The following is a 23590-nucleotide window of genomic DNA, read 5'->3' as shown; positions in this document are numbered from 1 at the left end:
GAAAGATTCTAATTAGATCCTGCCAACTGTTGTATTTAAAAGTGTTTGGGTATCTGAACCTTCTGGGTAATGATGGATGGTGTATTATTCCATCTATTAGTGTAACAGTATAACTTTAGACCGTCCCCTCGCCCATACCCGGGCGCGAACTAGGGAGCCTCTGCACACATCAACAACCACCGCTAACTAAGCTAACCGTTTCACATCCGTTACACTCACCCCCCGTTTGACCTCCTCCTTTTCCGCAGCAACCAGTGATCCGGGTCATGGCACCAATGTAACAGTAAAACTTTAGACCGTCCCGTCGCCCATACCTGGGCGTGAACCAGGGACCCTCTGCACACATCAACAACAGTCGCCCACGAAGCATCGTTACCCATCGCTCCACAAAAGCCATGGCCCTTGCAGAGCAAGGGGAAGTACTACTTCAAGGTCTCAGAGCAAGTGACGTCACCGATTGAAACGCTATTTAGTGCGCAGCACCGCTAACTAAGCTAGCCGTTTCACATCCGTTACACTAGCCTGCTGCTAGTGGAATATAACTGGCCACAACTAATTAACTGGCCACAACTAATTATAACAGCCTTTATAAATACACACACATACATATTCCATTCATAATCCATTACACAGGTGGTACATAGAGTGGGACTGTGCCATAGGTGTGCATGTGTTTGTGTGGTTGCGTGTGTGTGTGTGTGCGCGCACACAGATTAACCTTGGGCATGTTTCTTCTTTTAGCCAACGCTGGGGCCTGCTATCCAAAACAAGGTAACTGAGTGGGCGAATGGCACCCCTGTTGTTCTCATGCTTAAAGCTCATTGATCTCCACTGTCACCCATTTCATGTTTCACCGACCCCCCCCCCTCCCGGTGTTGTCTGTGTTGATTCGGGAGGTGATAAAGAACCACCCTGGTTGTCGGGGAGACATGCGTCCTCAGAGCCCTGCTCTCTCCATTACATCTGTCTGCTATCTCCTCTGGAAGGATGGGAGGGAGACCTGGATATTGAGGGAGGAGGAGGGGAGGAAGAGGGGCGTGTTTTGATGAATGGAGAAAGATTAGTTAGGAAGTGGGGGACTTGGAGGGGGTGGGGGGCGGCGGGTTTGAGGTCGGGGAGTTTCTTCTTTTTGCAGCTGCCTCCCCGATTTTGTAGAGGTAATTTTTCTCTCTCTGTGTCTTCAGAAAACAATGAAAGGCACTTCAGATGACAAATAGGAGCAGAGAAATGAAATATCCTACAGAGAAAATTCTGCTCCATTCTTTTCTTTGATCTATTGCAGGAGCATTTTCCCCCCCTCTAAAGTTGAGATCAATAATCCTGCAGGGAGGCGCTTTCTCTCTTCTGTTTGGTTTGTTCCGTCTTGGTGGCAATGAGTCTAACATCCCATCCCACTCTCTCTTTCTCTCTCGTTCCCCCTCTCTCTCGTTCCCCCCCCCCTCTCTCTCTCTCTCTCTCTCTCTCTCTCTCTCTCTCTCTCATCACTTTCCTCTCTTCCTCTGTGTTCATCTGTGTGTCTGACTGCCTCTGTCTATGTGTCTGGATGTTTGTGTGCATGTATCTGTCTGCCTATCCTGTGTGTGGCGATCCACTTTCCACCTGACCTGCCACTCCCTCCCTCCCTCCCTCCCTCACACCCTCCCTCCTTCTGTCCATCTCAGATCCCTCAGAGCGTGGTGGCGGTCACATGATCTCAACGGATGACCTTGAGTACCCGCGGGAGTACCGGACGCTGGGGAACGGGACGCGGCGTTTCTCCAACGTGGGTCTGGTGCACACCTCGGAGCACCGCCACACGGTCATCGCAGCCCAGAGCCTGGAGGCCCTTACCAACCTGCACAAGGTGGACATGGAGCGCAAGAGGGACGCCTTCATGGACCACCTGAAGAACAAGTACCCGCCCCAGCTGCAGCACCCCGGGCATCAGCACCACAACCCCCCCTCGCCCTCACCCTCCCACGGCAGCATGAGGCAGCCTGACAGAGAGCGAGCCGCTCGCGAACAGGTAACACACACACCTATCTTTATTTTCTACTGCATGGTTACAGTGCAGTAGTTTCAGATTGGTCTCTGGGTCTGTAGGTCTGTGGGGGATAACTGGGGCTGCTCTGTGAAGGATGATCAGTGTTCTCAGTTGGAGGGTCGAGAGAGAGAGAGAGAGAGAAGGAGAGATCTGATGGCCCAGTATCACCTTGTTAGCAGTGTTTATCAGGCTGTCACAGCCCAGTGAGTATGTTTGTCTGGACTGACAGTTTAGTCATCCAGCCTGTAGACCTCATCATAGAGGGGCAGGGTGGCCTCACTGGGGCATGAAGATGACACACAATTCTTCTCTCTCTCTCTCTCTCTCTCTCTCTCTCTCTCTCTCTCTCTCTCTCTCTCTCTCTCTCTCTCTCTCTCTCTCTCTCTCTCTCTCTCTCTCTCTCTCTCTCTCTCTCTCTCTCTCTCTCTCTCTCTCTCTCTCTCTCTCTCTCTCTCTCTCTCTCTCTCTCTCTCTCTCTCTCTCTCTCTCTCTCTCTCTCTCTCTCTCTCTCTCTCTCTCTCTCTCTCTCTCTCTCTCTCTCTCTCTCTCTCTCTCTCTCTCTCTCTCTCTCTCTCTCTCTCTCTCTCTCTCTCTCTCTCTCTCTCTCTCTCTCTCTCTCTCTCTCTCTCTCTCAAGAGGCAAAGACAAAGTAATCACAAGAGCTTTGGAAGAATGGGAGGGAGAGCGTGAGAATGGGTGAGAGAAAGGTGTGGAGTCCATAGTTGCCACAGAAACTCTCCCTAATATGGAAAGCGATGATATCACATTGCAAAGGTCAGGCTGGGGAGAGGGAAGGATAGAGAGAGAGAGTGTGCGAGAGAGAGTTACAAATCCTAAATCGCCAGGATATCGTCATCGGGGCACGAGGGAGAGAGCAGCAAAGTCTGGAATTCCTTGTCATCTACTGGTTGTGCATGCAATCGTCTGGGTGAAACATGGACAGGGGGGAGGAGGGGGACAGAGAGAGAGAGAAAAAGAGGGGAGGGAAAGAGGGAGCAGCAGAGGAACCAGTCAACCAGCCTGCTAGTCAATTAGCCAGCGCCAGCGGGAGGGAGACAGCCACCCACCCATCTGAGAAGGAGTTAATCGCCTGGTGTTGTAATGAATTAAATAAAAGAGTTTCCGCCGCATGTGCCGAAGAGAGGGAGGGGAGGGGAGAAAGAGAGAGCCAGAGGGAGGGGAGGGGAGGGGAGAAAGAGAGAGCCAGAGGGAGGGGAGGGGAGGGGAGAAAGAGAGAGCCAGAGGGAGGGGAGGGGAGAAAGAGAGAGCCAGAGGGAGGGGAGGGGAGAAAGAGAGAGCCAGAGGGAGAGAGGTAGGGGAGGGGAGAAAGAGAGAGCCAGAGGGAGGGAGAGACTGACAAAGCGGTATGAGGATCCTCTGCACCTGACGGAGGGAAGGGACAGCCTGGTGTGACTGGAGAGGAGAGAGGACAGGAGAGGAGAACAGGTGCTCTGCAGGTGAGAGCTGGGGGAGGACGGGGGGTGTTTAGTGAGGGAGGAGTGCGTTTAGGTCTGGGGGGGGGGTCTCGTATGTCAAGGCAGGGCTGATCTATGTTGTGGTTGTTGTGGGGACAGGCTCCATGCGTTTGGCAGCTGTAAGGCAGGCATTCTGGTAGAGTGTATGTACAGTATGTGTATGTGTACAGGTGTGTGGGTACATGTGAATAATAGTGAGAGATTGAGGAATAGAGCGAGAGAGACTGGCTGAGTGAGAGAATGACGGAATGAGAGGGGCGGGGGGTGGAGGAGGGGTGTAGGAAGGAGAGGAAAGGGGAGAGCGCAGTCTGCTTTGCATGCAGGTCAGGCAGTGCGGCGCTCCAGTCTGTGAGGCTCTGTTCCTTCTGTCGGAGAACCCTGCCTGTCTACGGCCCTCTCCCGCACGTGTGAGTGTGTGTGTGTGTGTATGTGTATGTTTACGCTAGACAGTGAGGCAGGGATGCTGTGGTGGTTGTGGTGTATGTCAGTGTGTGTGTGTGTGTTTTGCTGTGGGGGTTGTGTCAGTATGTGTGTGTGTTTTTGTGTTTGTGTGGGTATGCCGTGGCAGGGGAGAGATAGGAGGGGAGGGGTAGGAGGGATACAGCACAAATTTAACCCCTGGTCCTCACCTCTAATTCCGCCTGGAGGTGCAGGCAGATCTGTGACCTGAAACACATTGGGTAGTAAATATGTAACGCAGCAAGAGTCATACTGTATGTATTACCTGGGGGGTTAAAGATGTTTCAGCTTAGTACTAGGGATGCTGGTGGAGTCATACTGTATGTATTACCTGGGGGGTTAAAGATGTTTCTGCTTAGTACTAGGGATGCTGGTGGAGTCATACTGTATGTATTACCTGGGGGGTTAAAAATGTTTCCGCTTAGAACTAGGGATGCTGGTGGAGTCATACTGTATGTATTACCTGGGGGGTTAAAGATGTTTCTGCTTAGTACTAGGGATGCTGGTGGAGTCATACTGTATGTATTACCTGGGGGGTTAAAGATGTTTCCGCTTAGAACTAGGGATGCTGGTGGAGTCATACTGTATGTATTACCTGGGGGTTTAAAGATGTTTCCGCTTAGAACTAGGGATGCTGGTGGAGTCATACTGTATGTATTACCTGGGGGGTTAAAGATGTTTCCGCTTAGTACTAGGGATGCTGGTGGAGTCATACTGTATGTATTACCTGGGGGGTTAAAGATGTTTCAGCTTAGTACTAGGGATGCTGGTGGAGTCATACTGTATGTATTACCTGGGGGTTTAAAGATGTTTCCGCTTAGTACTAGGGATGCTGGTGGAGTCATACTGTATGTATTACCTGGGGGTTTAAAAATGTTTCCGCTTAGTACTAGGGATGCTGGTGGAGTCATACTGTATGTATTACCTGGGGGGTTAAAGATGTTTCAGCTTAGTACTAGGGATGCTGGTGGAGTCATACTGTATGTATTACCTGGGGGTTTAAAGATGTTTCCGCTTAGTACTAGGGATGCTGGTGGAGTCATACTGTATGGATTACCTGGGGGGTTAAAGATGTTTCCGCTTAGTACTAGGGATGCTGGTGGAGTCATACTGTATGTATTACCTGGGGGGTTAAAGATGTTTCAGCTTAGTACTAGGGATGCTGGTGGAGTCATACTGTATGTATTACCTGGGGGTTTAAAGATGTTTCAGCTTAGTACTAGGGATGCTGGTGGAGTCATACTGTATGTATTACCTGGGGGGTTAAAGATGTTTCAGCTTAGTACTAGGGATGCTGGTGGAGTCATACTGTATGTATTACCTGGGGGGTTAAAGATGTTTCCGCTTAGTACTAGGGATGCTGGTGGAGCCATACTGTATGTATTACCTGGGGGTTTAAAGATGATTACGCTTAGAACTAGGGATGCTGGTGGAGTCATACTGTATGTATTACCTGGGGGGTTAAAGATGTTTCCGCTTAGTACTAGGGATGCTGGTGGAGTCATACTGTATGTATTAGCTAGTATGGTAGACTGGTGTGTTGTATTAGCTAGTATGGTAGACTGGTGTGTGGTGGCTATGATAAATCTGGGGCTGAGGAGGTGGATGCAGAGTGTTGACTCACCTGGCTATGCTGAGAGGGGTTTGGCACAGAGTAGGATGTTTGGGGGGGGGTCATTTATTTTCAATTAGTATACTGTATGTAAAGGTTATGATTGGTCAGAAACTATACTTCAAGGTAAACAAAACGGCTTTATATTACTGAACGCATAGTGTTGTCGTTAGAATCCTCTGTCCTGTGCTATCTACCACACGGCAGCAGTATTTGCGACTCAAAGTCCAATCTGTAGGATGGCCAATCAAGGTGCAGTTCAAACAACAACAGGAGCTGAAGTGGTGGAGGAAGAGAGGCTGTTTACTCTGACCTTAGATCTGTAAACAAGACTCATTACACCACAGTCCACAGAACAGGCACATGCCCAATAAACATTCTCACATTACTAGTCTGCCAGGGGAAAAAAACATAATTCAGTTATTCACTTGCAGAAATGTCTGTCTGTCTGTCTGTCTGTCTGTCTGTCTGTCTGTCTGTCTGTCTGTCTGTCTGTCTGTCTGTCTGTCTGTCTAGTTCCAGGGTTTTCAGGGGCAACCCTAGAACCCAGGCATACGAGACTGAATGACTGACTGACACATGAGCAGGTAGAATCTAACCCAGCCCATCCCACCTTCTAGTACAGTCATGACCTACTTTCCACATGGACACACACACACATTTCCATCCTGCTGACACACACAAAGGCACAAAGCTTTGGTTCACCTGACCTCCAAACAAAACCAGTAGAATGGAATAGAAGTCACTTATAGAACAGAGAGAAATGAGAGAGGCCAAGAGTGTGAACTGAATGTGTTCTCTAGTAGACTTTAGTGACATCACAACATTCTCCTATAGAGGTAAGTGTTTTTACGTTAGTAACATTCAGCTCCCCAGTAAAGGAAGCTCAGGGTTTGAGCCGATTCCCATTTATTTTGCGTCAGTGTAAGAAAAACTCGGTCTCCAGTTCTGACACTGCTAGACATTACAATGAACTCAATCCCAACCTTTGATTTCAACTCATGCCCCATCCATCCTGTAATGTTGAGAAAAGGTGAACTGATCAGGGAGGCTCATCGGCATATATAATCAGCAGCCACCTATGTGGTTCAGGGAACCAGAGGAAGTTCCAGACTGTCATTGTAGTTGTTTAGCCTTGTTCCAAGCATGTGTGTGTTGTATAGCTGATTCCTGTCACAAACAGGTCTGGTAACAGGCTAATTGTTGTTGCCATGGCAAGGCATATTGCCGCTGTCCTGTGGGCGTACACTGTCCCTCTCTCCGGGTTATACAGGGAAAACGGAGACCGGTATACAGTGGACAGAGCGCAGAGATCCAGGGTCAGTTTGAAGCTGTGGGTATAGGTGTTGCCATGGCAGGGAGTCATGGCGGTGCCACCCAGTACTCTGTGGTTGTATATTGTCACTCTCTCCTGGTCATCACTTAGTCTGGACTGGATCATTAAAAATTCAGCTCCATTGATCAGCATGGGGTGTAGAGGTAACAGTGTGCCTGCCTGCCCTGTACACCAGGCTGCCTCCTTAGTCCATAGCCAGGCCCTGCAGGACTGTTTAACACGGTGTCAATGAGAGCGATAGAGGGAGAAACACCTTAGGCATCACGTAGGTCAGGGGGGGATTCCCACCAGCCATAACCAGCTCTCCAACTAGCTAGCTGACACGTTTTTCATAGTTAAATGAATGTCGCTCATCTATTATAAATGACTACCCCGGGTGAGAGACAGACGTGGGAGAGGATAAAGTAAGTCGGTTGCAAATGAACTCTTTCTGGTGTCCATAATAAAAATATGATGAGGCGATATCGAAAGGAAACACTGAGAAAGAAAAACTAGCCGACGATGATAAATCAAATAAAGAAAACCTAGGCTACCTGTCATTTTGTCCTATCTTCACGCCGGTGGATATATGGCAGCAGGGAAAACGGACACTCCGGTAAATGAACTGGAAATTGCCTGCAGATAAAGATAAGCAACTATAATAAGAGTTTAGATTTGGAATCAAAATTCATAAACTGTCGCCATCTTTTTAATTTACATATGATTGTGAGGTGTTTCCAGGCCGTTGGAAGCCTGACCTGCTTTATAGCACACGGTGGTTATTATATTTTAATGGAAAGAACTTCCTTGGGCTTAGACTAGCATGTGTCACAGTAGAGAGGGGCAAAGGGAGGGAAAGGAGGACAAAAGGAAAGAGGAGGGAGAGGTAGTGAGGTAGTGGGTTAGGTAGAGAATATCTGATGGATAGAGAGAGAGAGGCAGGTGCAGCGAGGGAGCAAAAAGGAAGAGAAAAGAAGAGAGAGAGAGGGGGCCTGTCTGACAATTGATGATGGTGAAGTCTGGGAGACAGGCCAACATCTGAACGACTGACAGAGTGGCCTGTTTAATTCAATTTCACTTCTTTCACTTAATCCTGTCAAACGGCACAGCTTGTAGCTGGGTCCTACTTGGTTTGAGTTGCAACATTACATTTACAAACAGATCCCCCCCCCCATTCTCTCCTGCCCACATCCACAACACCTAATGTTAATCACTTACTAAGAACATTGTAACCTTCTTGTTGTATTAACGATTCCCTTAATGGGCTGTCAATACGCCCTGTGTTGGCTCTGATGCAGGATAATGACATGATGCTTGGGATAGTGTGTGTGTGTGTGTGTGTGTGTGTGTGTGTGTGTGTGTGTGTGTGTGTGTGTGTGTGTGTGTGCTCTCTGTATGTGTGGGGAGTGGGCTAGTAGGGTGTGTGCAGCATATTTTGGTCTTCGAATGGTCCCACTTCTAAGAGCATTCGATGCTGGTGTGTCACTGTCAAAGGCTTTTGGGTTACCTATTTCAGCCACTCTCTCTACCTCTCCTCTTCCCTCCATCTCGTTATACATCGCTCCCTCTGTCTCTTGTCCTCTCTCTCCCTCACCCATCATGCAATTTCCCAGAGAGTTGATTTCATTGTTGTCAGATACTTGAGAGTAAATGTCTAACACTTTTCTCCCCCCTTTTTCTCCCTCTCTCTATCACGCTCTCTTTTCTTTTCTCTCTTTCTTTTTCTCTCTCCCCCAGCAACAACCCAACTACTGGAGCTTTAAGGTCAGTGCTGTAAGTGACAGTGTTACTGTGTCAGTTTGGGTTTCTCCATCCACTGTGGTGTGTTCGTGTGTGTGTGTGTGTGTGTGTGTGTGTGTGTGGGGGGGGGGGGGGGCCACATCTCCTATGGCACGGTGGCACATCTCTCTCTCTGCCTGGTTTCTGCAGCAGCCCTGTGCCCATCGTACCGCTGGCACGCAGACTCTCAGTTGAGTCTATCTGTCGAGTCTCAGGCGGCAGCAGCAGCTTAAAGCCTTCAAGCTCCGTTTACTCTGCAGGAAACGATTCTCCCAGGATTAATGCCACCTCAGTCAGTCAGCTAGCGCCTAGCGCTAATGGCTAACATCCATGTGACCTTGCTAGAGTATTACTCAGGCTAACTGAGACGTTATGAAGAAATTACAGTGCCTTGTTGCATTGTGGAAATGTTACTTTGACATTTCTCAGACGTCCTTCTATATTACTGACAGGCTTTGAGTTTAGATATGCTGTATTTAGGAGAAATGTACAGTTATATGGCATGTATTATTTATGTTCTGGCTTGCCTGCGGATACATCAGTGAGGGTATATCTGGCTTGCCTGCGGATACATCAGTGAGGGTATATCTGTCTTGCCTGCGGATACATCAGTGAGGGTATATCTGTCTTGCCTGCAGATACATCAGTGAGGGTATATCTGTCTTGCCTGCAGATACATCAGTGAGGGTATATCTGTCTTGCCTGCAGATACATCAGTGAGGGTATATCTGTCTTGCCTGCAGATACATCAGTGAGGGTATATCTGTCTTGCCTGCGGATACATCAGTGAGGGTATATCTGTCTTGCCTGCAGATACATCAGTGAGGGTATATCTGTCTTGCCTGCGGATACATCAGTGAGGGTATATCTGTCTTGCCTGCAGATACATCAGTGAGGGTAAATCTGTCTTGCCTGCAGATACATCAGTGAGGGTATATCTGTCTTGCCTGCGGATACATCAGTGAGGGTATATCTGTCTTGCCTGCGGATACATCAGTGAGGGTATATCTGTCTTGCCTGCGGATACATCAGTGAGGGTATATCTGTCTTGCCTGCGGATACATCAGTGAGGGTATATCTGTCTTGCCTGCAGATACATCAGTGAGGGTATATCTGTCTTGCCTGCAGATACATCAGTGAGGGTAAATCTGTCTTGCCTGCAGATACATCAGTGAGGGTATATCTGTCTTGCCTGCGGATACATCAGTGAGGGTACATCTGTCTTGCCTGCAGATACATCAGTGAGGGTATATCTGTCTTGCGTGCGACACTGAGGTAGATGTGCAAGTGTCAAGCTGTGGATCTATGTGAGCTGGCATGGTTCACGATGTGTTGAGGGTTATGTTTCATAGATGTTATCCGGAGGCTGCTGAGCCACAGCATGGATCTACACAGAGAGGCTTTCAGGAAGTATTGTCATCTGTGTGGGAAGAGGCCTCGTCTGAGGTTTACGCTTCCCTGAAATATCATCCGGGCAGGGTGGAAATGTTCCCAGATATCAATATCCAGATCCCTGACCCATCTACCCCAGAGCTATGTAATTATTACAATATCCAGATCCCTGACCCATCTACCCAGAGCTATGTAATTATTACAATATCCAGATCCCTGACCCATCAACCCAGAGCTATGTAATTATTACAATATCCAAATCCCTGACCCATCTACCCCAGAGCTATGTAATTATTACAATATCCAGATCCCTGACCCATCAACCCAGAGCTATGTAATTATTACAATATCCAGATCCCTGACCCATCAACCCAGAGCTATGTAATTATTACAATATCCAGATCCCTGACCTATCTACCCCAGAGCTATGTAATTATTACAATATCCAGATCCCTGACCCATCTAACCCAGAGCTATGTAATTATTACAATATCCAGATCCCTGACCCATCTAACCCAGAGCTATGTAATTATTACAATATCCAGATCCCTGACCCATCTACCACACAACGATGTAAATATTACAATATCCAGATCCCTGACCTATCTACCCCAGAGCTATGTAATTATTACAATATCCAGATCCCTGACCCATCTATCCCAGAGCTATGTAATTATTACAATATCCAGATCCCTGACCCATCTACCCCCGAGCTATGTAATTATTACAATATCCAGATCCCAGATCCCTGACCCATCTACCCCACAACTATGTAATTATTACAATATCCAGATCCCTGACCCATCTACCCCAGAGCTATGTAATTATTACAATATCCAGATCCCTGACCCATCTACCCCAGAGCTATGTAATTATTACAATATCCAGATCCCTGACCCATCTACCCCAGAGCTATGTAATTATTACAATATCCAGATCCCTGACCCATCTACCCCAGAGCTATGTAATTATTACAATATCCAGATCCCTGACCCATCTACCCCACAACTATGTAATTATTACAATATCCAGATCCCTGACCCATCTATCCCACAACTATGTAATTATTACAGTGTCCAAAAAAAGCTTTAAAAACCTCTCTCACGTCGAGACATTTTCCTTTGCGCTCCCAACAAACTCTAATCAGAGGCTGTCAGGCAAGCGGTTTTCTTGGAATGACTTCCTGCAGCTATTGGACAGTGATCAAATCGCTGTCACAATATTCGATTTTCTCTTCATTTTTCTACTTCCATGACTTTGTGGCAATATTATTTTCACACCCTTGATCAAGTACTCGCCTAATAAAGCTTGCCCACTTTTCCAGTGCTCTTCCACATAAATGACATCACAGTGTCTAAATATGGAGATTAATATAATTAAAAGCCTACTGATTGAGTCACATTCTCAACAGGCTGAATTAGACAGAATTAAAGTGAAGGAGGAGAACAGGTGATAAGATGAAGAGGTAGAAGAAGAGGTAGGATCCAGCCCGATGGAGATTATTCTGCTGTATGTATCAGACCTGGGTTCAAATACAATTTCAAAATAAACATTCAGATAACCTTTTTATTTTTATTTTTTAAACAAGCAGCTGAATATTGGAATGCATTTCGAAATACATTTGGTTAAGTATCTGAAAATGCTCAAATACATAATAAATTGACACGCCTTGACCTTAGAGATCCTTTTTTATTCTCTATTTTGGTTAGGTCAGGGTGTGACTAGGGTGGGTAATCTAGTTTTTGTATTTCTATTTTGGCCTGGTATAGTTCCCAATCAGAGGCAGCTGTCTATCATTGTCTCTGATTGAGGATCATATTTAGGCAGCCTTTTCCCACCTGTTGTGTGTGGGATCTTGAATTTGTATTGTAGCTTTAGCCCTACAAAGCTGAATGTTTCGTTTGTTACTTTGTTTTGTGCCGGTTATCATTAATAAAAAATGATTAACCTACCCCATGCTGCATCTTGGTCCGACCATCCTTCCAACAACGATCGTTACACAAATACACTCCCATGCATTTAACAAAGGTATTTGAACATACTATTTGAACTTAAGTAAAAGTACTTGTTTGGGCTGTGTATTTGAAAATACTCAAACACACTGTTACGGTTTTCTGCCTGGGAAGGAGAGGAGGACCAAAAAGCAGCGTGGTTATGGTTGAACATCTTTAATAAAGATGATAACGTGAACAATATACATATACAAAATAAGAAAAACCGAAACAGTCCTAACTGGTGCAAAACACAGAGACAGGAAACAATCCCCCATGAAATACCCCCCAAAAATATGGCTGCCTAAATATGGTTCCCAATCAGAGACAACGATAAACACCTGCCTCTGATTGAGAACCACTCTAGGCAACCATAGACTTACCTAGAATACTACACTGAACACAACCCCATCAATTTACAAAACCCCTAGACAAGACAAACACATAATCACCCATGTCACACCCTGGCCTAACCACAATAATAAAGAAAACACAGAATACTAAGGCCAGGGTGTGACACACACAGAAAAAAAGTATTTAAGAGGTTAAATAACAAATACTCAAACACACATGTATTTGAACCCAGATCTGGTATGTATGTATTCTACTGGCCTGGCCCCTTTTCTATTTTTCCTAGGCAAAGAAGACTACCAGCTATCTCAGGCGTCATCCCCCCGCCCTAGAGTACGCCATTTTCTTCACTCTCCTGCCTAGCGAGAAGATCGCATCAGCGAACAATCCAGCGCAATTTGGCAGAGCAATTTCTTCCATGCATTGATGACTCCCCGTATTATAAAGAGACTGAGCTCGGCCGGGGGGGCTGAGAGGTAGACGGTGCGAGTGAAAGCCAGAGATAGAGGGAAAGAGTAAGTGAGGAGTAAGAGGGAGGTAGATTGATTTATTATGGGGGATGATGTTTATTTCCAAATTTTGCAGAACGGCCGTAGGCTTGCTTGTTTTCGAGGCTCTTCTCTCCCTGTTTGGGGAAATAGCACAAAGCGTGTGGAGAGAGCGAGTGTGTGTGAGAGCAGGACTGTACAAAACAGACATAGACTGCAAAAGGAGGAGGAGGAGTAGAGGGGTGCTCGGCTGCTTTGAGAGCTGTCCAGAAACAGAGGTGTTGACAAAGAGAGACACAGACAGCCGGAATGAGAAGCTACTTTTGAGATGGATGAAAAACTGATGACGGGTGTGAGGTGTGAGCAACAGAGCGGGAAAGGAATGGGAAACATGGCACAGAGAGCGAGATTGTAGAGAGAGAGAGAGAGAGAGATGGGGAGGGAAAGGAGAAATACGTGCACTGATTATACAAAACATTAACAACACCTTCTCTTTCCATGACACAGACTGACCAGGTGAATCCAGGTGAAGACATGATCCCTTATTGATGTCACCTGTTAAATCCACTTCAATCAGTGTAGATGAAGGGGAGGAAACAAGTTAAAGAAGGGTTTTTAAGCCTTGAGACAATTGAGACATGGAGTGTGTATGTGTGCCACTCAGAGGGTGAATGTGCAAGACAACAGGTTATGGTAGAAGGTGCCAGGCGCACCGTTTTGTGTCAAGAACTGCACCGCTGCTGCGTTTTTCACGCTCAACAGTTTCCCGTGAGTGTCAAGAATGGTCCACCACCCAAAGCACATACAATCAACTTAACACGCCTGCGGGAGCATTGAATTCAACATGGGCCAGCATCCCTGTGGATCCCTTTTGTCAGTCCATGCCCCGATGAATTGAGGCTGTTGTGAGGGCTACTCAATATTAGTAAGGAGTTCCTAATGTTTGGTACGGTCAGTGTACGAACAAGGAAAGGAGGCTGAAAAGTGGTTGACAAGGCCAGAGAATGGAAGGGGGATAGAATAAGAAGAGCGAGAGGTGTGAGGAGTGTGATGTAAGTCAGTTAAAACCACTTGAGGTTGATGTCCGTGCCCACGTGGAAATCCAATTAGCATGACAAAAAAACATCGCCATAAAAATCCATCAGTTTAAACTAGAGATATGTTTTTTTTTTGCATTGGATGTGTCTCAATCCACTGCATCCGCCTCTGTAGCACTTCCACATCAGTGGTGAAAGGTGAAAGAGCTCGAGCGGTGTTTGTCAGACCATGAGGCATCCCGGGAAGTCTTCTTACAAAATCGTTCGTTTTGCTCTACAACCCCCGTAAGCGTATTGGGGTTTGTCTAAAGTCGGTTCAGCTCATCTGACAACTTCTGTCTAGCATCCGAACAGCAATGACACCTCTGTGGAAAGGTGAGACTCACAAACACGTACATGCTGGTTATTTTCCTCTCAGCCTCACAAGACTTGTCTGAAAGTCCCCTGGTACCAGTTGAAAAAAGGTAGGGAAGTATATATGAAGACTGTTTAGTGCCAAAAATAAGGTGTTAAATACATGTAAAAAATAATAATCATGTTTCCTGGACTTTCTTATATCTCTCAGATACTTCCTATAGTTTTTTTGGGAGGGACTATATGTTGTTCCATGAAGTGAATATGTAATGCAATGTACAGTATGGGCTAATAGCAGTAATGAAAAGTACAGTATGGGCTAATAGCCGTAATTAAATGTACAGTATGGGCTAATAGAAGTAATGCAATGTACAGTATGGGCTAATAGCAGTAATGCAATGTACAGTATGGGCTAATAGCAGTAATGAAATGTACAGTATGGGCTAATAGCAGTAATGCAATGTACAGTATGGGCTAATAGAAGTAATGCAATGTACAGTATGGGCTAATAGCAGTAATGCAATGTACAGTATGGGCTAATAGCAGTAATGCAATGTACAGTAGGGGCTAATAGCAGCAATGCAATGTACAGAAGGGGCTAATAGCAGCAATGAAAAGTACAGTACGGGCTAATAGCAGTAATGAAATGTACAGTATGGGCTAATAGCAGTAATGAAATGTACAGTATGGGCTAATAGCAGTAATGAAATGTACAGCATGGGATAATAGCAGTAATACAATGTACAGTATGGGCTAATAGCAGTAATGAAATGTACAGTGTGGGCTAATAGCAGTAATGAAATGTAAAGCATGGGCTAATAGCAGTAATACAGTATGGGCTAATAGCAGTAATGCAATGTAGAGTATGGGCTAATAGCAGTAATGCAATGTACAGTATGGGCTAATAGCAGTAATGAAATGTACAGCATTGGCTAATAGCAGTAATGCAATCTACAGTATGGGCTAATAGCAGTATTGAAATGTACAGTATGGGCTAATAGCAGTAATACAATGTACAGTATGGGCTAATAGCAGAAATTAAATGTACATTATGGGCTAATAGCAGTAATACAATGTACAGTATGGGCTAATAGCAGTAATGCAATGTACAGTATGGGCTAATAGCAGTAATGCAATGTGCAGTGTGGGCTAATAGCAGAAATGAAATGTACAGTATGGGCTAATAGCAGTAATGCAATGTACAGTATGGGCTAATAGCAGTAATGCAATGTACAGTATGGGCTAATAGCAGTACTGCAATGTAGAGTATGGGCTAATAGCAGTAATGCAATGTACAGTATGGGCTAATAGCAGTAATGAAATGTACAGCATTGGCTAATAGCAGTAATGCATTCTACAGTATGGGCTAATAGCAGTATTGAAATGTACAGTATGGGATAATAGCAGTAATACAATGTACAGTATGGGCAAATAGCAGTAATGAAATGTACAGTATGGGCTAATAGCAGTAATACAATGTACAGTATGGGCTAATAGCAGTAATGCAATGTAGATTATGGGCAAATAGCAGTAATGAAATGTACAGCATGGGCTAATAGCAGTAATGCAATGTACAGTATGGGCTAATAGCAGTAATGCAATGTACAGTATGAGCTAATAGCAGTAATGAAATATGCAGTATGGCCTAATATCAGTAATGCAATGTACAGTATGAGCTAATAGCATTAATGAAATATGCAGTATGCCCTAATAGCAGTAATGAAATGTACAGTATGGGCTATTAGCAGTAATGAAATGTACAGTATGAGCTAATAGCAGTAATGAAATATGCAGTTTGGCCTAATATCAGTAATGCAATGTACAGTATGAGCTAATAGCAGTAATGAAATATGCAGTATGGCCTAATAGCAGTAATGCATTGTACAGTATGGGCTAATAGCAGTAATGAAATGTACAGTGTAGACTAATAGCAGTAATGCAATGTACAGTATGAGCTAATAGCAGTAATGAAATATACAGTATGGCCTAATAGCAGTAATTAAATGTAAAGTATGGGCTAATAGCAGTAATGACATGTACAGTATGGGCTAATAGCAGTAATGACATGTACAGTATGGGCTAATACCAGTAATGAAATGTACAGTATGGGCTAATACCAGTAATGAAATGTGCAGTATGGGCTAATAGCAGTAATGCAATGTACAGAATGTTCTAATAGCGGTAACGCAATGTACAGTATGGGCTAATAGCAGTAATGCAATGTACAGAATGGTCTAATAGCAGTAACGCTATGTACAGTATGGGCTAATAGCAGCAATGAAAAGTACAGTACGGGCTAATAGCAGTAATGAAATATACAGTATGGGCTAATAGCAGTATTGAAATGTACAGCATGGGCTAATAGCACTAATGAAAAGTACAGTATGGGCTAATTGCAGTTATGAAATGTACAGTATGGGCTAATAGCAGTAATGAAATGTACAGTATGGGCTAATAGCATTATTGCAATGTACAGTAAGGGCTAATAGCAGTATTGCAATGTACAGTATGGGCTAATAGCAGTATTGCAATGTACAGTACGTGCTAATAGCAGTAATGCAATGAACAGTATGGGCTAATAGCAGTAATGAAAAGTACAGTATGGGCTAATAGCAGTAATGAAATGTACAGTATGAGCTAATAGCAGCAATGAAAAGTACAGTGTGGGCTAATAGCAGTAATGAAATGTACAGCATGGGCTAATAGCAGTAATGTAAAGTACAGTACCCCTATTAGCAGTAATACAATATACATTATGGGTTAAGAGCAGTAATGCAATGAACAGTATGGGCTAATAGCAGTAATGAAATGTACAGTACCCCTAATAGCAGTAATGAAATGTACAGTATGGGCTAATAGCAGTAATGCAATGTACAGTATGGGCTAATAGCAGTAATGCAATGTACAGTATGGGCTAATAGCAGTAATGCAATGTACAGTATGAGCTAATAGCAGTAATGCAATGTACAGTACGGGCTAATAGCAGTAATGAAATGTACAGTATGGGCTAATAGCAGTAATGAAATGTACAGCATGGGCTAATAGCAGTAATGAAACGTACAGTATGGGCTAATAACAGTAATGAAAAGTACAGTACGGGCTAATAACAGTAATGCAATGTACAGTATGGGCTAATAACAGTAATGAAAGGTACAGTACTGGCTAATAGCAGTAATGCAATGTACAGTATGGGCTAATAGCAGTAATGAAATGTACAGTATGAGCTAATAGCAGTAATGCAATGTACAGTACGGGCTAATAGCAGTAATGAAATGTACAGTATTGGCTAATAGCAGTAATGAAAAGTACAGTATGGGCTAATAGCAGTAGTGAAACATATAGTATGGGCTAATAGCAGTAATGAAAAGTACAGTACGGGCTAATAACAGTAATGCAATGTACAGTATGGGCTAATAACAGTAATGAAATGTACAGTACTGGCTAATAGCAGTAATGCAATGTACAGTATGGGCTAATAGCGGTAATGAAATGTACAGTATGAGCTAATAGCAGTAATGCAATGTATAGTACGGGCTAATAGCAGTAATGAAATGTACAGTATTGGCTAATAGCAGTAATGAGAAGTACAGTATGGGCTAATAGCAGTAGTGAAACATATAGTATGGGCTAATAGCAGTAATGAAAAGTACAGTACGGGCTAATAACAGTAATGAAATGTACAGTATGGGCTAATAGCAGTAATGAAATGTACAGTATGGGCTAATAGCAGTAATACAATATACATTATGGGTTAAGAGCAGTAATGCAATGAACAGTATGGGCTAATAGCAGTAATGAAATGTTCAGTACCACTAATAGCAGTAATACAATGTACAATATGGGCTAATAGCAGTAATACAAAGTACAATATGGGCTAATAGCAGTAATGAAATGTACAGTATGGGCTAATAGCAGTAATGCAATGTACAGTATGGGCTAATAGCAGCAATGAAAAGTACAGTACGGGCTAATAGCAGTAATGAAATATACAGTATGGGCTAATAGCAGTATTGAAATGTACAATATGGGCTAATAGCAGTAATGAAATGTACAGTATGGGCTAATAGCAGTAATGCAATGTACAGTATGGGCTAATAGAAGTAATGAAAAGTACAGTACAGGCTAATAACAGTAATGAAATGTACAGTATGAGCTAATAGCAGTAATGCAATGTACAGCATGGGCTAATAGAAGTAATGAAAAGTACAGTACAGGCTAATAGCAGTAATGAAATGTACAGTATGGGCTAATAGCAGCAATGAAAAGTACAGTACGGGCTAATAGCAGTAATGAAATGTACAGTATGGGCTAATAGCAGTAATGAAATGTACAGTATGGGCTAATAGCAGTAATGAAATGTACACTATGGACTAATAGCAGTAATGCAATGTACAGTATGGGCTAATAGCAGTAATGAAATGTACAGTGTAGACTAATAGCAGTAATGCAATGTACAGTATGGGCTAATAGCAGTAATGAAATGTACAGTATGGGCTAATAGCAGTAGTGAAATGTACAGTATGGACTAATAGCAGTAATGCAATGTACAGTATGAGCTAATAGCAGTATTGAAATATGCAGTATGGCCTAATAGCAGTAATGAAATGTACAGTATGGGCTAATAGCAGTAATGAAATGTACAGCATGGGCTAATAGCAGTAATGAAATGTACACTATGGACTAATAGCAGTAATGCAATGTACAGTATGGGCTAATAGCAGTAATGAAATGTACAGTGTAGACTAATAGCAGTAATGCAATGTATAGTACGGGCTAATAGCAGTAATGAAATGTACAGTATTGGCTAATAGCAGTAATGAGAAGTACAGTATGGGCTAATAGCAGTAGTGAAACATATAGTATGGGCTAATAGCAGTAATGAAAAGTACAGTACGGGCTAATAACAGTAATGAAATGTACAGTATGGGCTAATAGCAGTAATGAAATGTACAGTATGGGCTAATAGCAGTAATACAATATACATTATGGGTTAAGAGCAGTAATGCAATGAACAGTATGGGCTAATATCAGTAATGAAATGTTCAGTACCACTAATAGCAGTAATACAATGTACAATATGGGCTAATAGCAGTAATACAAAGTACAATATGGGCTAATAGCAGTAATGAAATGTACAGTATGGGCTAATAGCAGTAATGCAATGTACAGTATGGGCTAATAGCAGCAATGAAAAGTACAGTACGGGCTAATAGCAGTAATGAAATATACAGTATGGGCTAATAGCAGTATTGAAATGTACAATATGGGCTAATAGCAGTAATGAAATGTACAGTATGGGCTAATAGCAGTAATGCAATGTACAGTATGGGCTAATAGAAGTAATGAAAAGTACAGTACAGGCTAATAACAGTAATGAAATGTACAGTATGAGCTAATAGCAGTAATGCAATGTACAGCATGGGCTAATAGAAGTAATGAAAAGTACAGTACAGGCTAATAGCAGTAATGAAATGTACAGTATGGGCTAATAGCAGCAATGAAAAGTACAGTACGGGCTAATAGCAGTAATGAAATGTACAGTATGGGCTAATAGCAGTAATGAAATGTACAGTATGGGCTAATAGCAGTAATGAAATGTACACTATGGACTAATAGCAGTAATGCAATGTACAGTATGGGCTAATAGCAGTAATGAAATGTACAGTGTAGACTAATAGCAGTAATGCAATGTACAGTATGGGCTAATAGCAGTAATGAAATGTACAGTATGGGCTAATAGCAGTAGTGAAATGTACAGTATGGACTAATAGCAGTAATGCAATGTACAGTATGAGCTAATAGCAGTATTGAAATATGCAGTATGGCCTAATAGCAGTAATGAAATGTACAGTATGGGCTAATAGCAGTAATGAAATGTACAGCATGGGCTAATAGCAGTAATGAAATGTACACTATGGACTAATAGCAGTAATGCAATGTACAGTATGGGCTAATAGCAGTAATGAAATGTACAGTGTAGACTAATAGCAGTAATGTAATGTACAGTATGAGCTTTTAGCAGTAATGAAATATACAGTATGGCCTAATAGCTGTAATTAAATGTAAAGTATGGGCTAATAGCAGTAATGAAATGTACAGTATGGGCTAATACCAGTAATGAAATGTGCAGTATGGGCTAATAGCAGAAAGGAAATGTACAGTATGGGCTAATAGCAGTAATGCAATGTACAGTATGGGCTAATAGCAGAAATGAAATGTACAGTATGGGCTAATAGCAGTAATGCAATGTACAGTATGGGCTAATAGCAGAAATGAAATGTACAGTATGGGCTAATAGCAGTAATGCAATGTACAGAATGGTCTAATAGCAGTAACGCAATGTACAGTATGGGCTAATAGCAGTAATGCAATGTACAGAATGGTCTAATAGCAGTAACGCTATGTACAGTATGGGCTAATAGCAGCAATGAAAAGTACAGTACGGGCTAATAGCAGTAATGAAATATACAGTATGGGCTAATAGCAGTAGTGAAATGTACAATATGGGCTAATAGCAGTAATGAAATGTACAGTATGGGCTAATAGCAGTAATGCAATGTACAGTATGGGCTAATAGAAGTAATGAAAAGTACAGTACAGGCTAATAACAGTAATGAAATGTACAGTATGAGCTAATAGCAGTAATGCAATGTACAGCATGGGCTAATAGAAGTAATGAAAAGTACAGTACAGGCTAATAGCAGTAATGAAATGTACAGTATGGGCTAATAGCAGCAATGAAAAGTACAGTACGGGCTAATAGCAGTAATGAAATGTACAGTATGGGCTAATAGCAGTAATGAAATGTACAGTATGGGCTAATAGCAGTAATGAAATGTACACTATGGACTAATAGCAGTAATGCAATGTACAGTATGGGCTAATAGCAGTAATGAAATGTACAGTGTAGACTAATAGCAGTAATGCAATGTACAGTATGAGCTAATAGCAGTAATGAAATATACAGTTTGGCCTAATAGCAGTAATTAAATGTAAAGTATGGGCTAATAGCAGTAATGAAATGTACAGTATGGGCTAATACCAGTAATGAAATGTGCAGTATGGGCTAATAGCAGAAATGAAATGTACAGTATGGGCTAATAGCAGTAACGCAATGTACAGAATGGTCTAATAGCAGTAACGCAATGTACAGTATGGGCTAATAGCAGTAACGCAATGTACAGAATGGTCTAATAGCAGTAACGCTATGTACAGTATGGGTTAATAGCAGCAATGAAAAGTACAGTATGGGCTAATAGCAGTAATGAAATATACATTGTGGGCTAATAACAGTAATGAAATGTTCAGTACCACTAATAGCAGTAATACAATGTACAATATGGGCTAATAGCAGTAATACAAAGTACAATATGGGCTAATAGCAGTAATGAAATGTACAGTATGGGCTAATAGCAGTAATGCAATGTACAGTATGGGCTAATAGCAGTAATGAAAAGTACAGTACAGGCTAATAACAGTAATGAAATGTACAGTATGAGCTAATAGCAGTAATGCAATGTACAGCATGGGCTAATAGAAGTAATGAAAAGTACAGTACAGGCTAATAACAGTAATAAAATGTACAGTATGAGCTAATAAAAGTAATGAAAAGTACAGTATGGGCTAATAGCAGTAATGAAATGTACAGTATGGGCTAATAGCAGTAATACAATGTACAGTATGGGCTAATAGCAGTAATGAAATGTACAGTATGGGCTAATAGCAGTAATGCAATGTACAGCATGGGCTAATAGCAGTAATGAAAAGTACAGTATGGGCTAATAGCAGTAATGAAAAGTACAGTACGGGCTAATAACAGTAATGAAAAGTACAGTACGGGCTAATAACAGTAATGAAAAGTACAGTATGAGCTAATAGCAGTAATGAAATGTACAGTATGGGCTAATAGCAGTAATACAATGTACAGTATGGGCTAATAGCAGTAATGAAAAGTACAGTACGGGCTAATATCAGTAATGAAATGTACAGTATGGGCTAATAGCAGTAATGAAATGTACAGTATGGGCTAATAGCAGTAATGAAATGTACACTATGGACTAATAGCAGTAATGCAATGTACAGAATGGTCTAATAGCAGTAACGCAATGTACAGTATGGGCTAATAGCAGTAATGCAATGTACAGAATGGTCTAATAGCAGTAACGCTATGTACAGTATGGGCTAATAGCAGCAATGAAAAGTACAGTACGGGCTAATAGCAGTAATGAAATATACAGTATGGGCTAATAGCAGTATTGAAATGTACAATATGGGCTAATAGCAGTAATGAAATGTACAGTATGGGCTAATAGCAGTAATGCAATGTACAGTATGGGCTAATAGAAGTAATGAAAAGTACAGTACAGGCTAATAACAGTAATGAAATGTACAGTATGAGCTAATAGCAGTAATGCAATGTACAGCATGGGCTAATAGAAGTAATGAAAAGTACAGTACAGGCTAATAGCAGTAATGAAATGTACAGTATGGGCTAATAGCAGCAATGAAAAGTACAGTACGGGCTAATAGCAGTAATGAAATGTACAGTATGGGCTAATAGCAGTAATGAAATGTACAGTATGGGCTAATAGCAGTAATGAAATGTACACTATGGACTAATAGCAGTAATGCAATGTACAGTATGGGCTAATAGCAGTAATGAAATGTACAGTGTAGACTAATAGCAGTAATGCAATGTACAGTATGGGCTAATAGCAGTAATGAAATGTACAGTATGGGCTAATAGCAGTAGTGAAATGTACAGTATGGACTAATAGCAGTAATGCAATGTACAGTATGAGCTAATAGCAGTATTGAAATATGCAGTATGGCCTAATAGCAGTAATGAAATGTACAGTATGGGCTAATAGCAGTAATGAAATGTACAGCATGGGCTAATAGCAGTAATGAAATGTACACTATGGACTAATAGCAGTAATGCAATGTACAGTATGGGCTAATAGCAGTAATGAAATGTACAGTGTAGACTAATAGCAGTAATGTAATGTACAGTATGAGCTTTTAGCAGTAATGAAATATACAGTATGGCCTAATAGCAGTAATTAAATGTAAAGTATGGGCTAATAGCAGTAATGAAATGTACAGTATGGGCTAATACCAGTAATGAAATGTGCAGTATGGGCTAATAGCAGAAATGAAATGTACAGTATGGGCTAATAGCAGTAATGCAATGTACAGTATGGGCTAATAGCAGAAATGAAATGTACAGTATGGGCTAATAGCAGTAATGCAATGTACAGTATGGGCTAATAGCAGAAATGAAATGTACAGTATGGGCTAATAGCAGTAATGCA

The 23590-nt window shown here is 42.5% G+C and overlaps 1 protein-coding gene across 3 annotated transcripts in view; it reads left to right on the top strand.

The window, feature by feature from the left end:
• Nucleotides 1-1671: 1671 nt before the first annotated feature.
• Nucleotides 1672-23590, top strand: part of LOC135554061 (SRC kinase signaling inhibitor 1-like) — a 103158-nt gene continuing 81239 nt past the window's right edge. The window contains exons 1-2 of one of the 3 annotated variants that reach the window (XM_064986078.1): nucleotides 1672-2005; nucleotides 8622-8648. In XM_064986078.1, coding sequence (XP_064842150.1) covers nucleotides 1688-2005; nucleotides 8622-8648 — 345 coding nt within the window. In that variant the 5' untranslated portion in view covers nucleotides 1672-1687. Of the gene's footprint in view, nucleotides 2006-3422; nucleotides 3481-3858; nucleotides 3906-8621; nucleotides 8649-23590 lie in introns of those variants that run through there. The other 2 variants (XM_064986079.1, XM_064986080.1) reach the window with 2 other exon arrangements.

Source organism: Oncorhynchus masou, chromosome 14, assembly GCF_036934945.1.
Source record: "Oncorhynchus masou masou isolate Uvic2021 chromosome 14, UVic_Omas_1.1, whole genome shotgun sequence".
NCBI classification, from domain to species: domain Eukaryota; kingdom Metazoa; phylum Chordata; class Actinopteri; order Salmoniformes; family Salmonidae; genus Oncorhynchus; species Oncorhynchus masou.
This window is presented reverse-complemented; position numbering and strand designations above follow the sequence as displayed.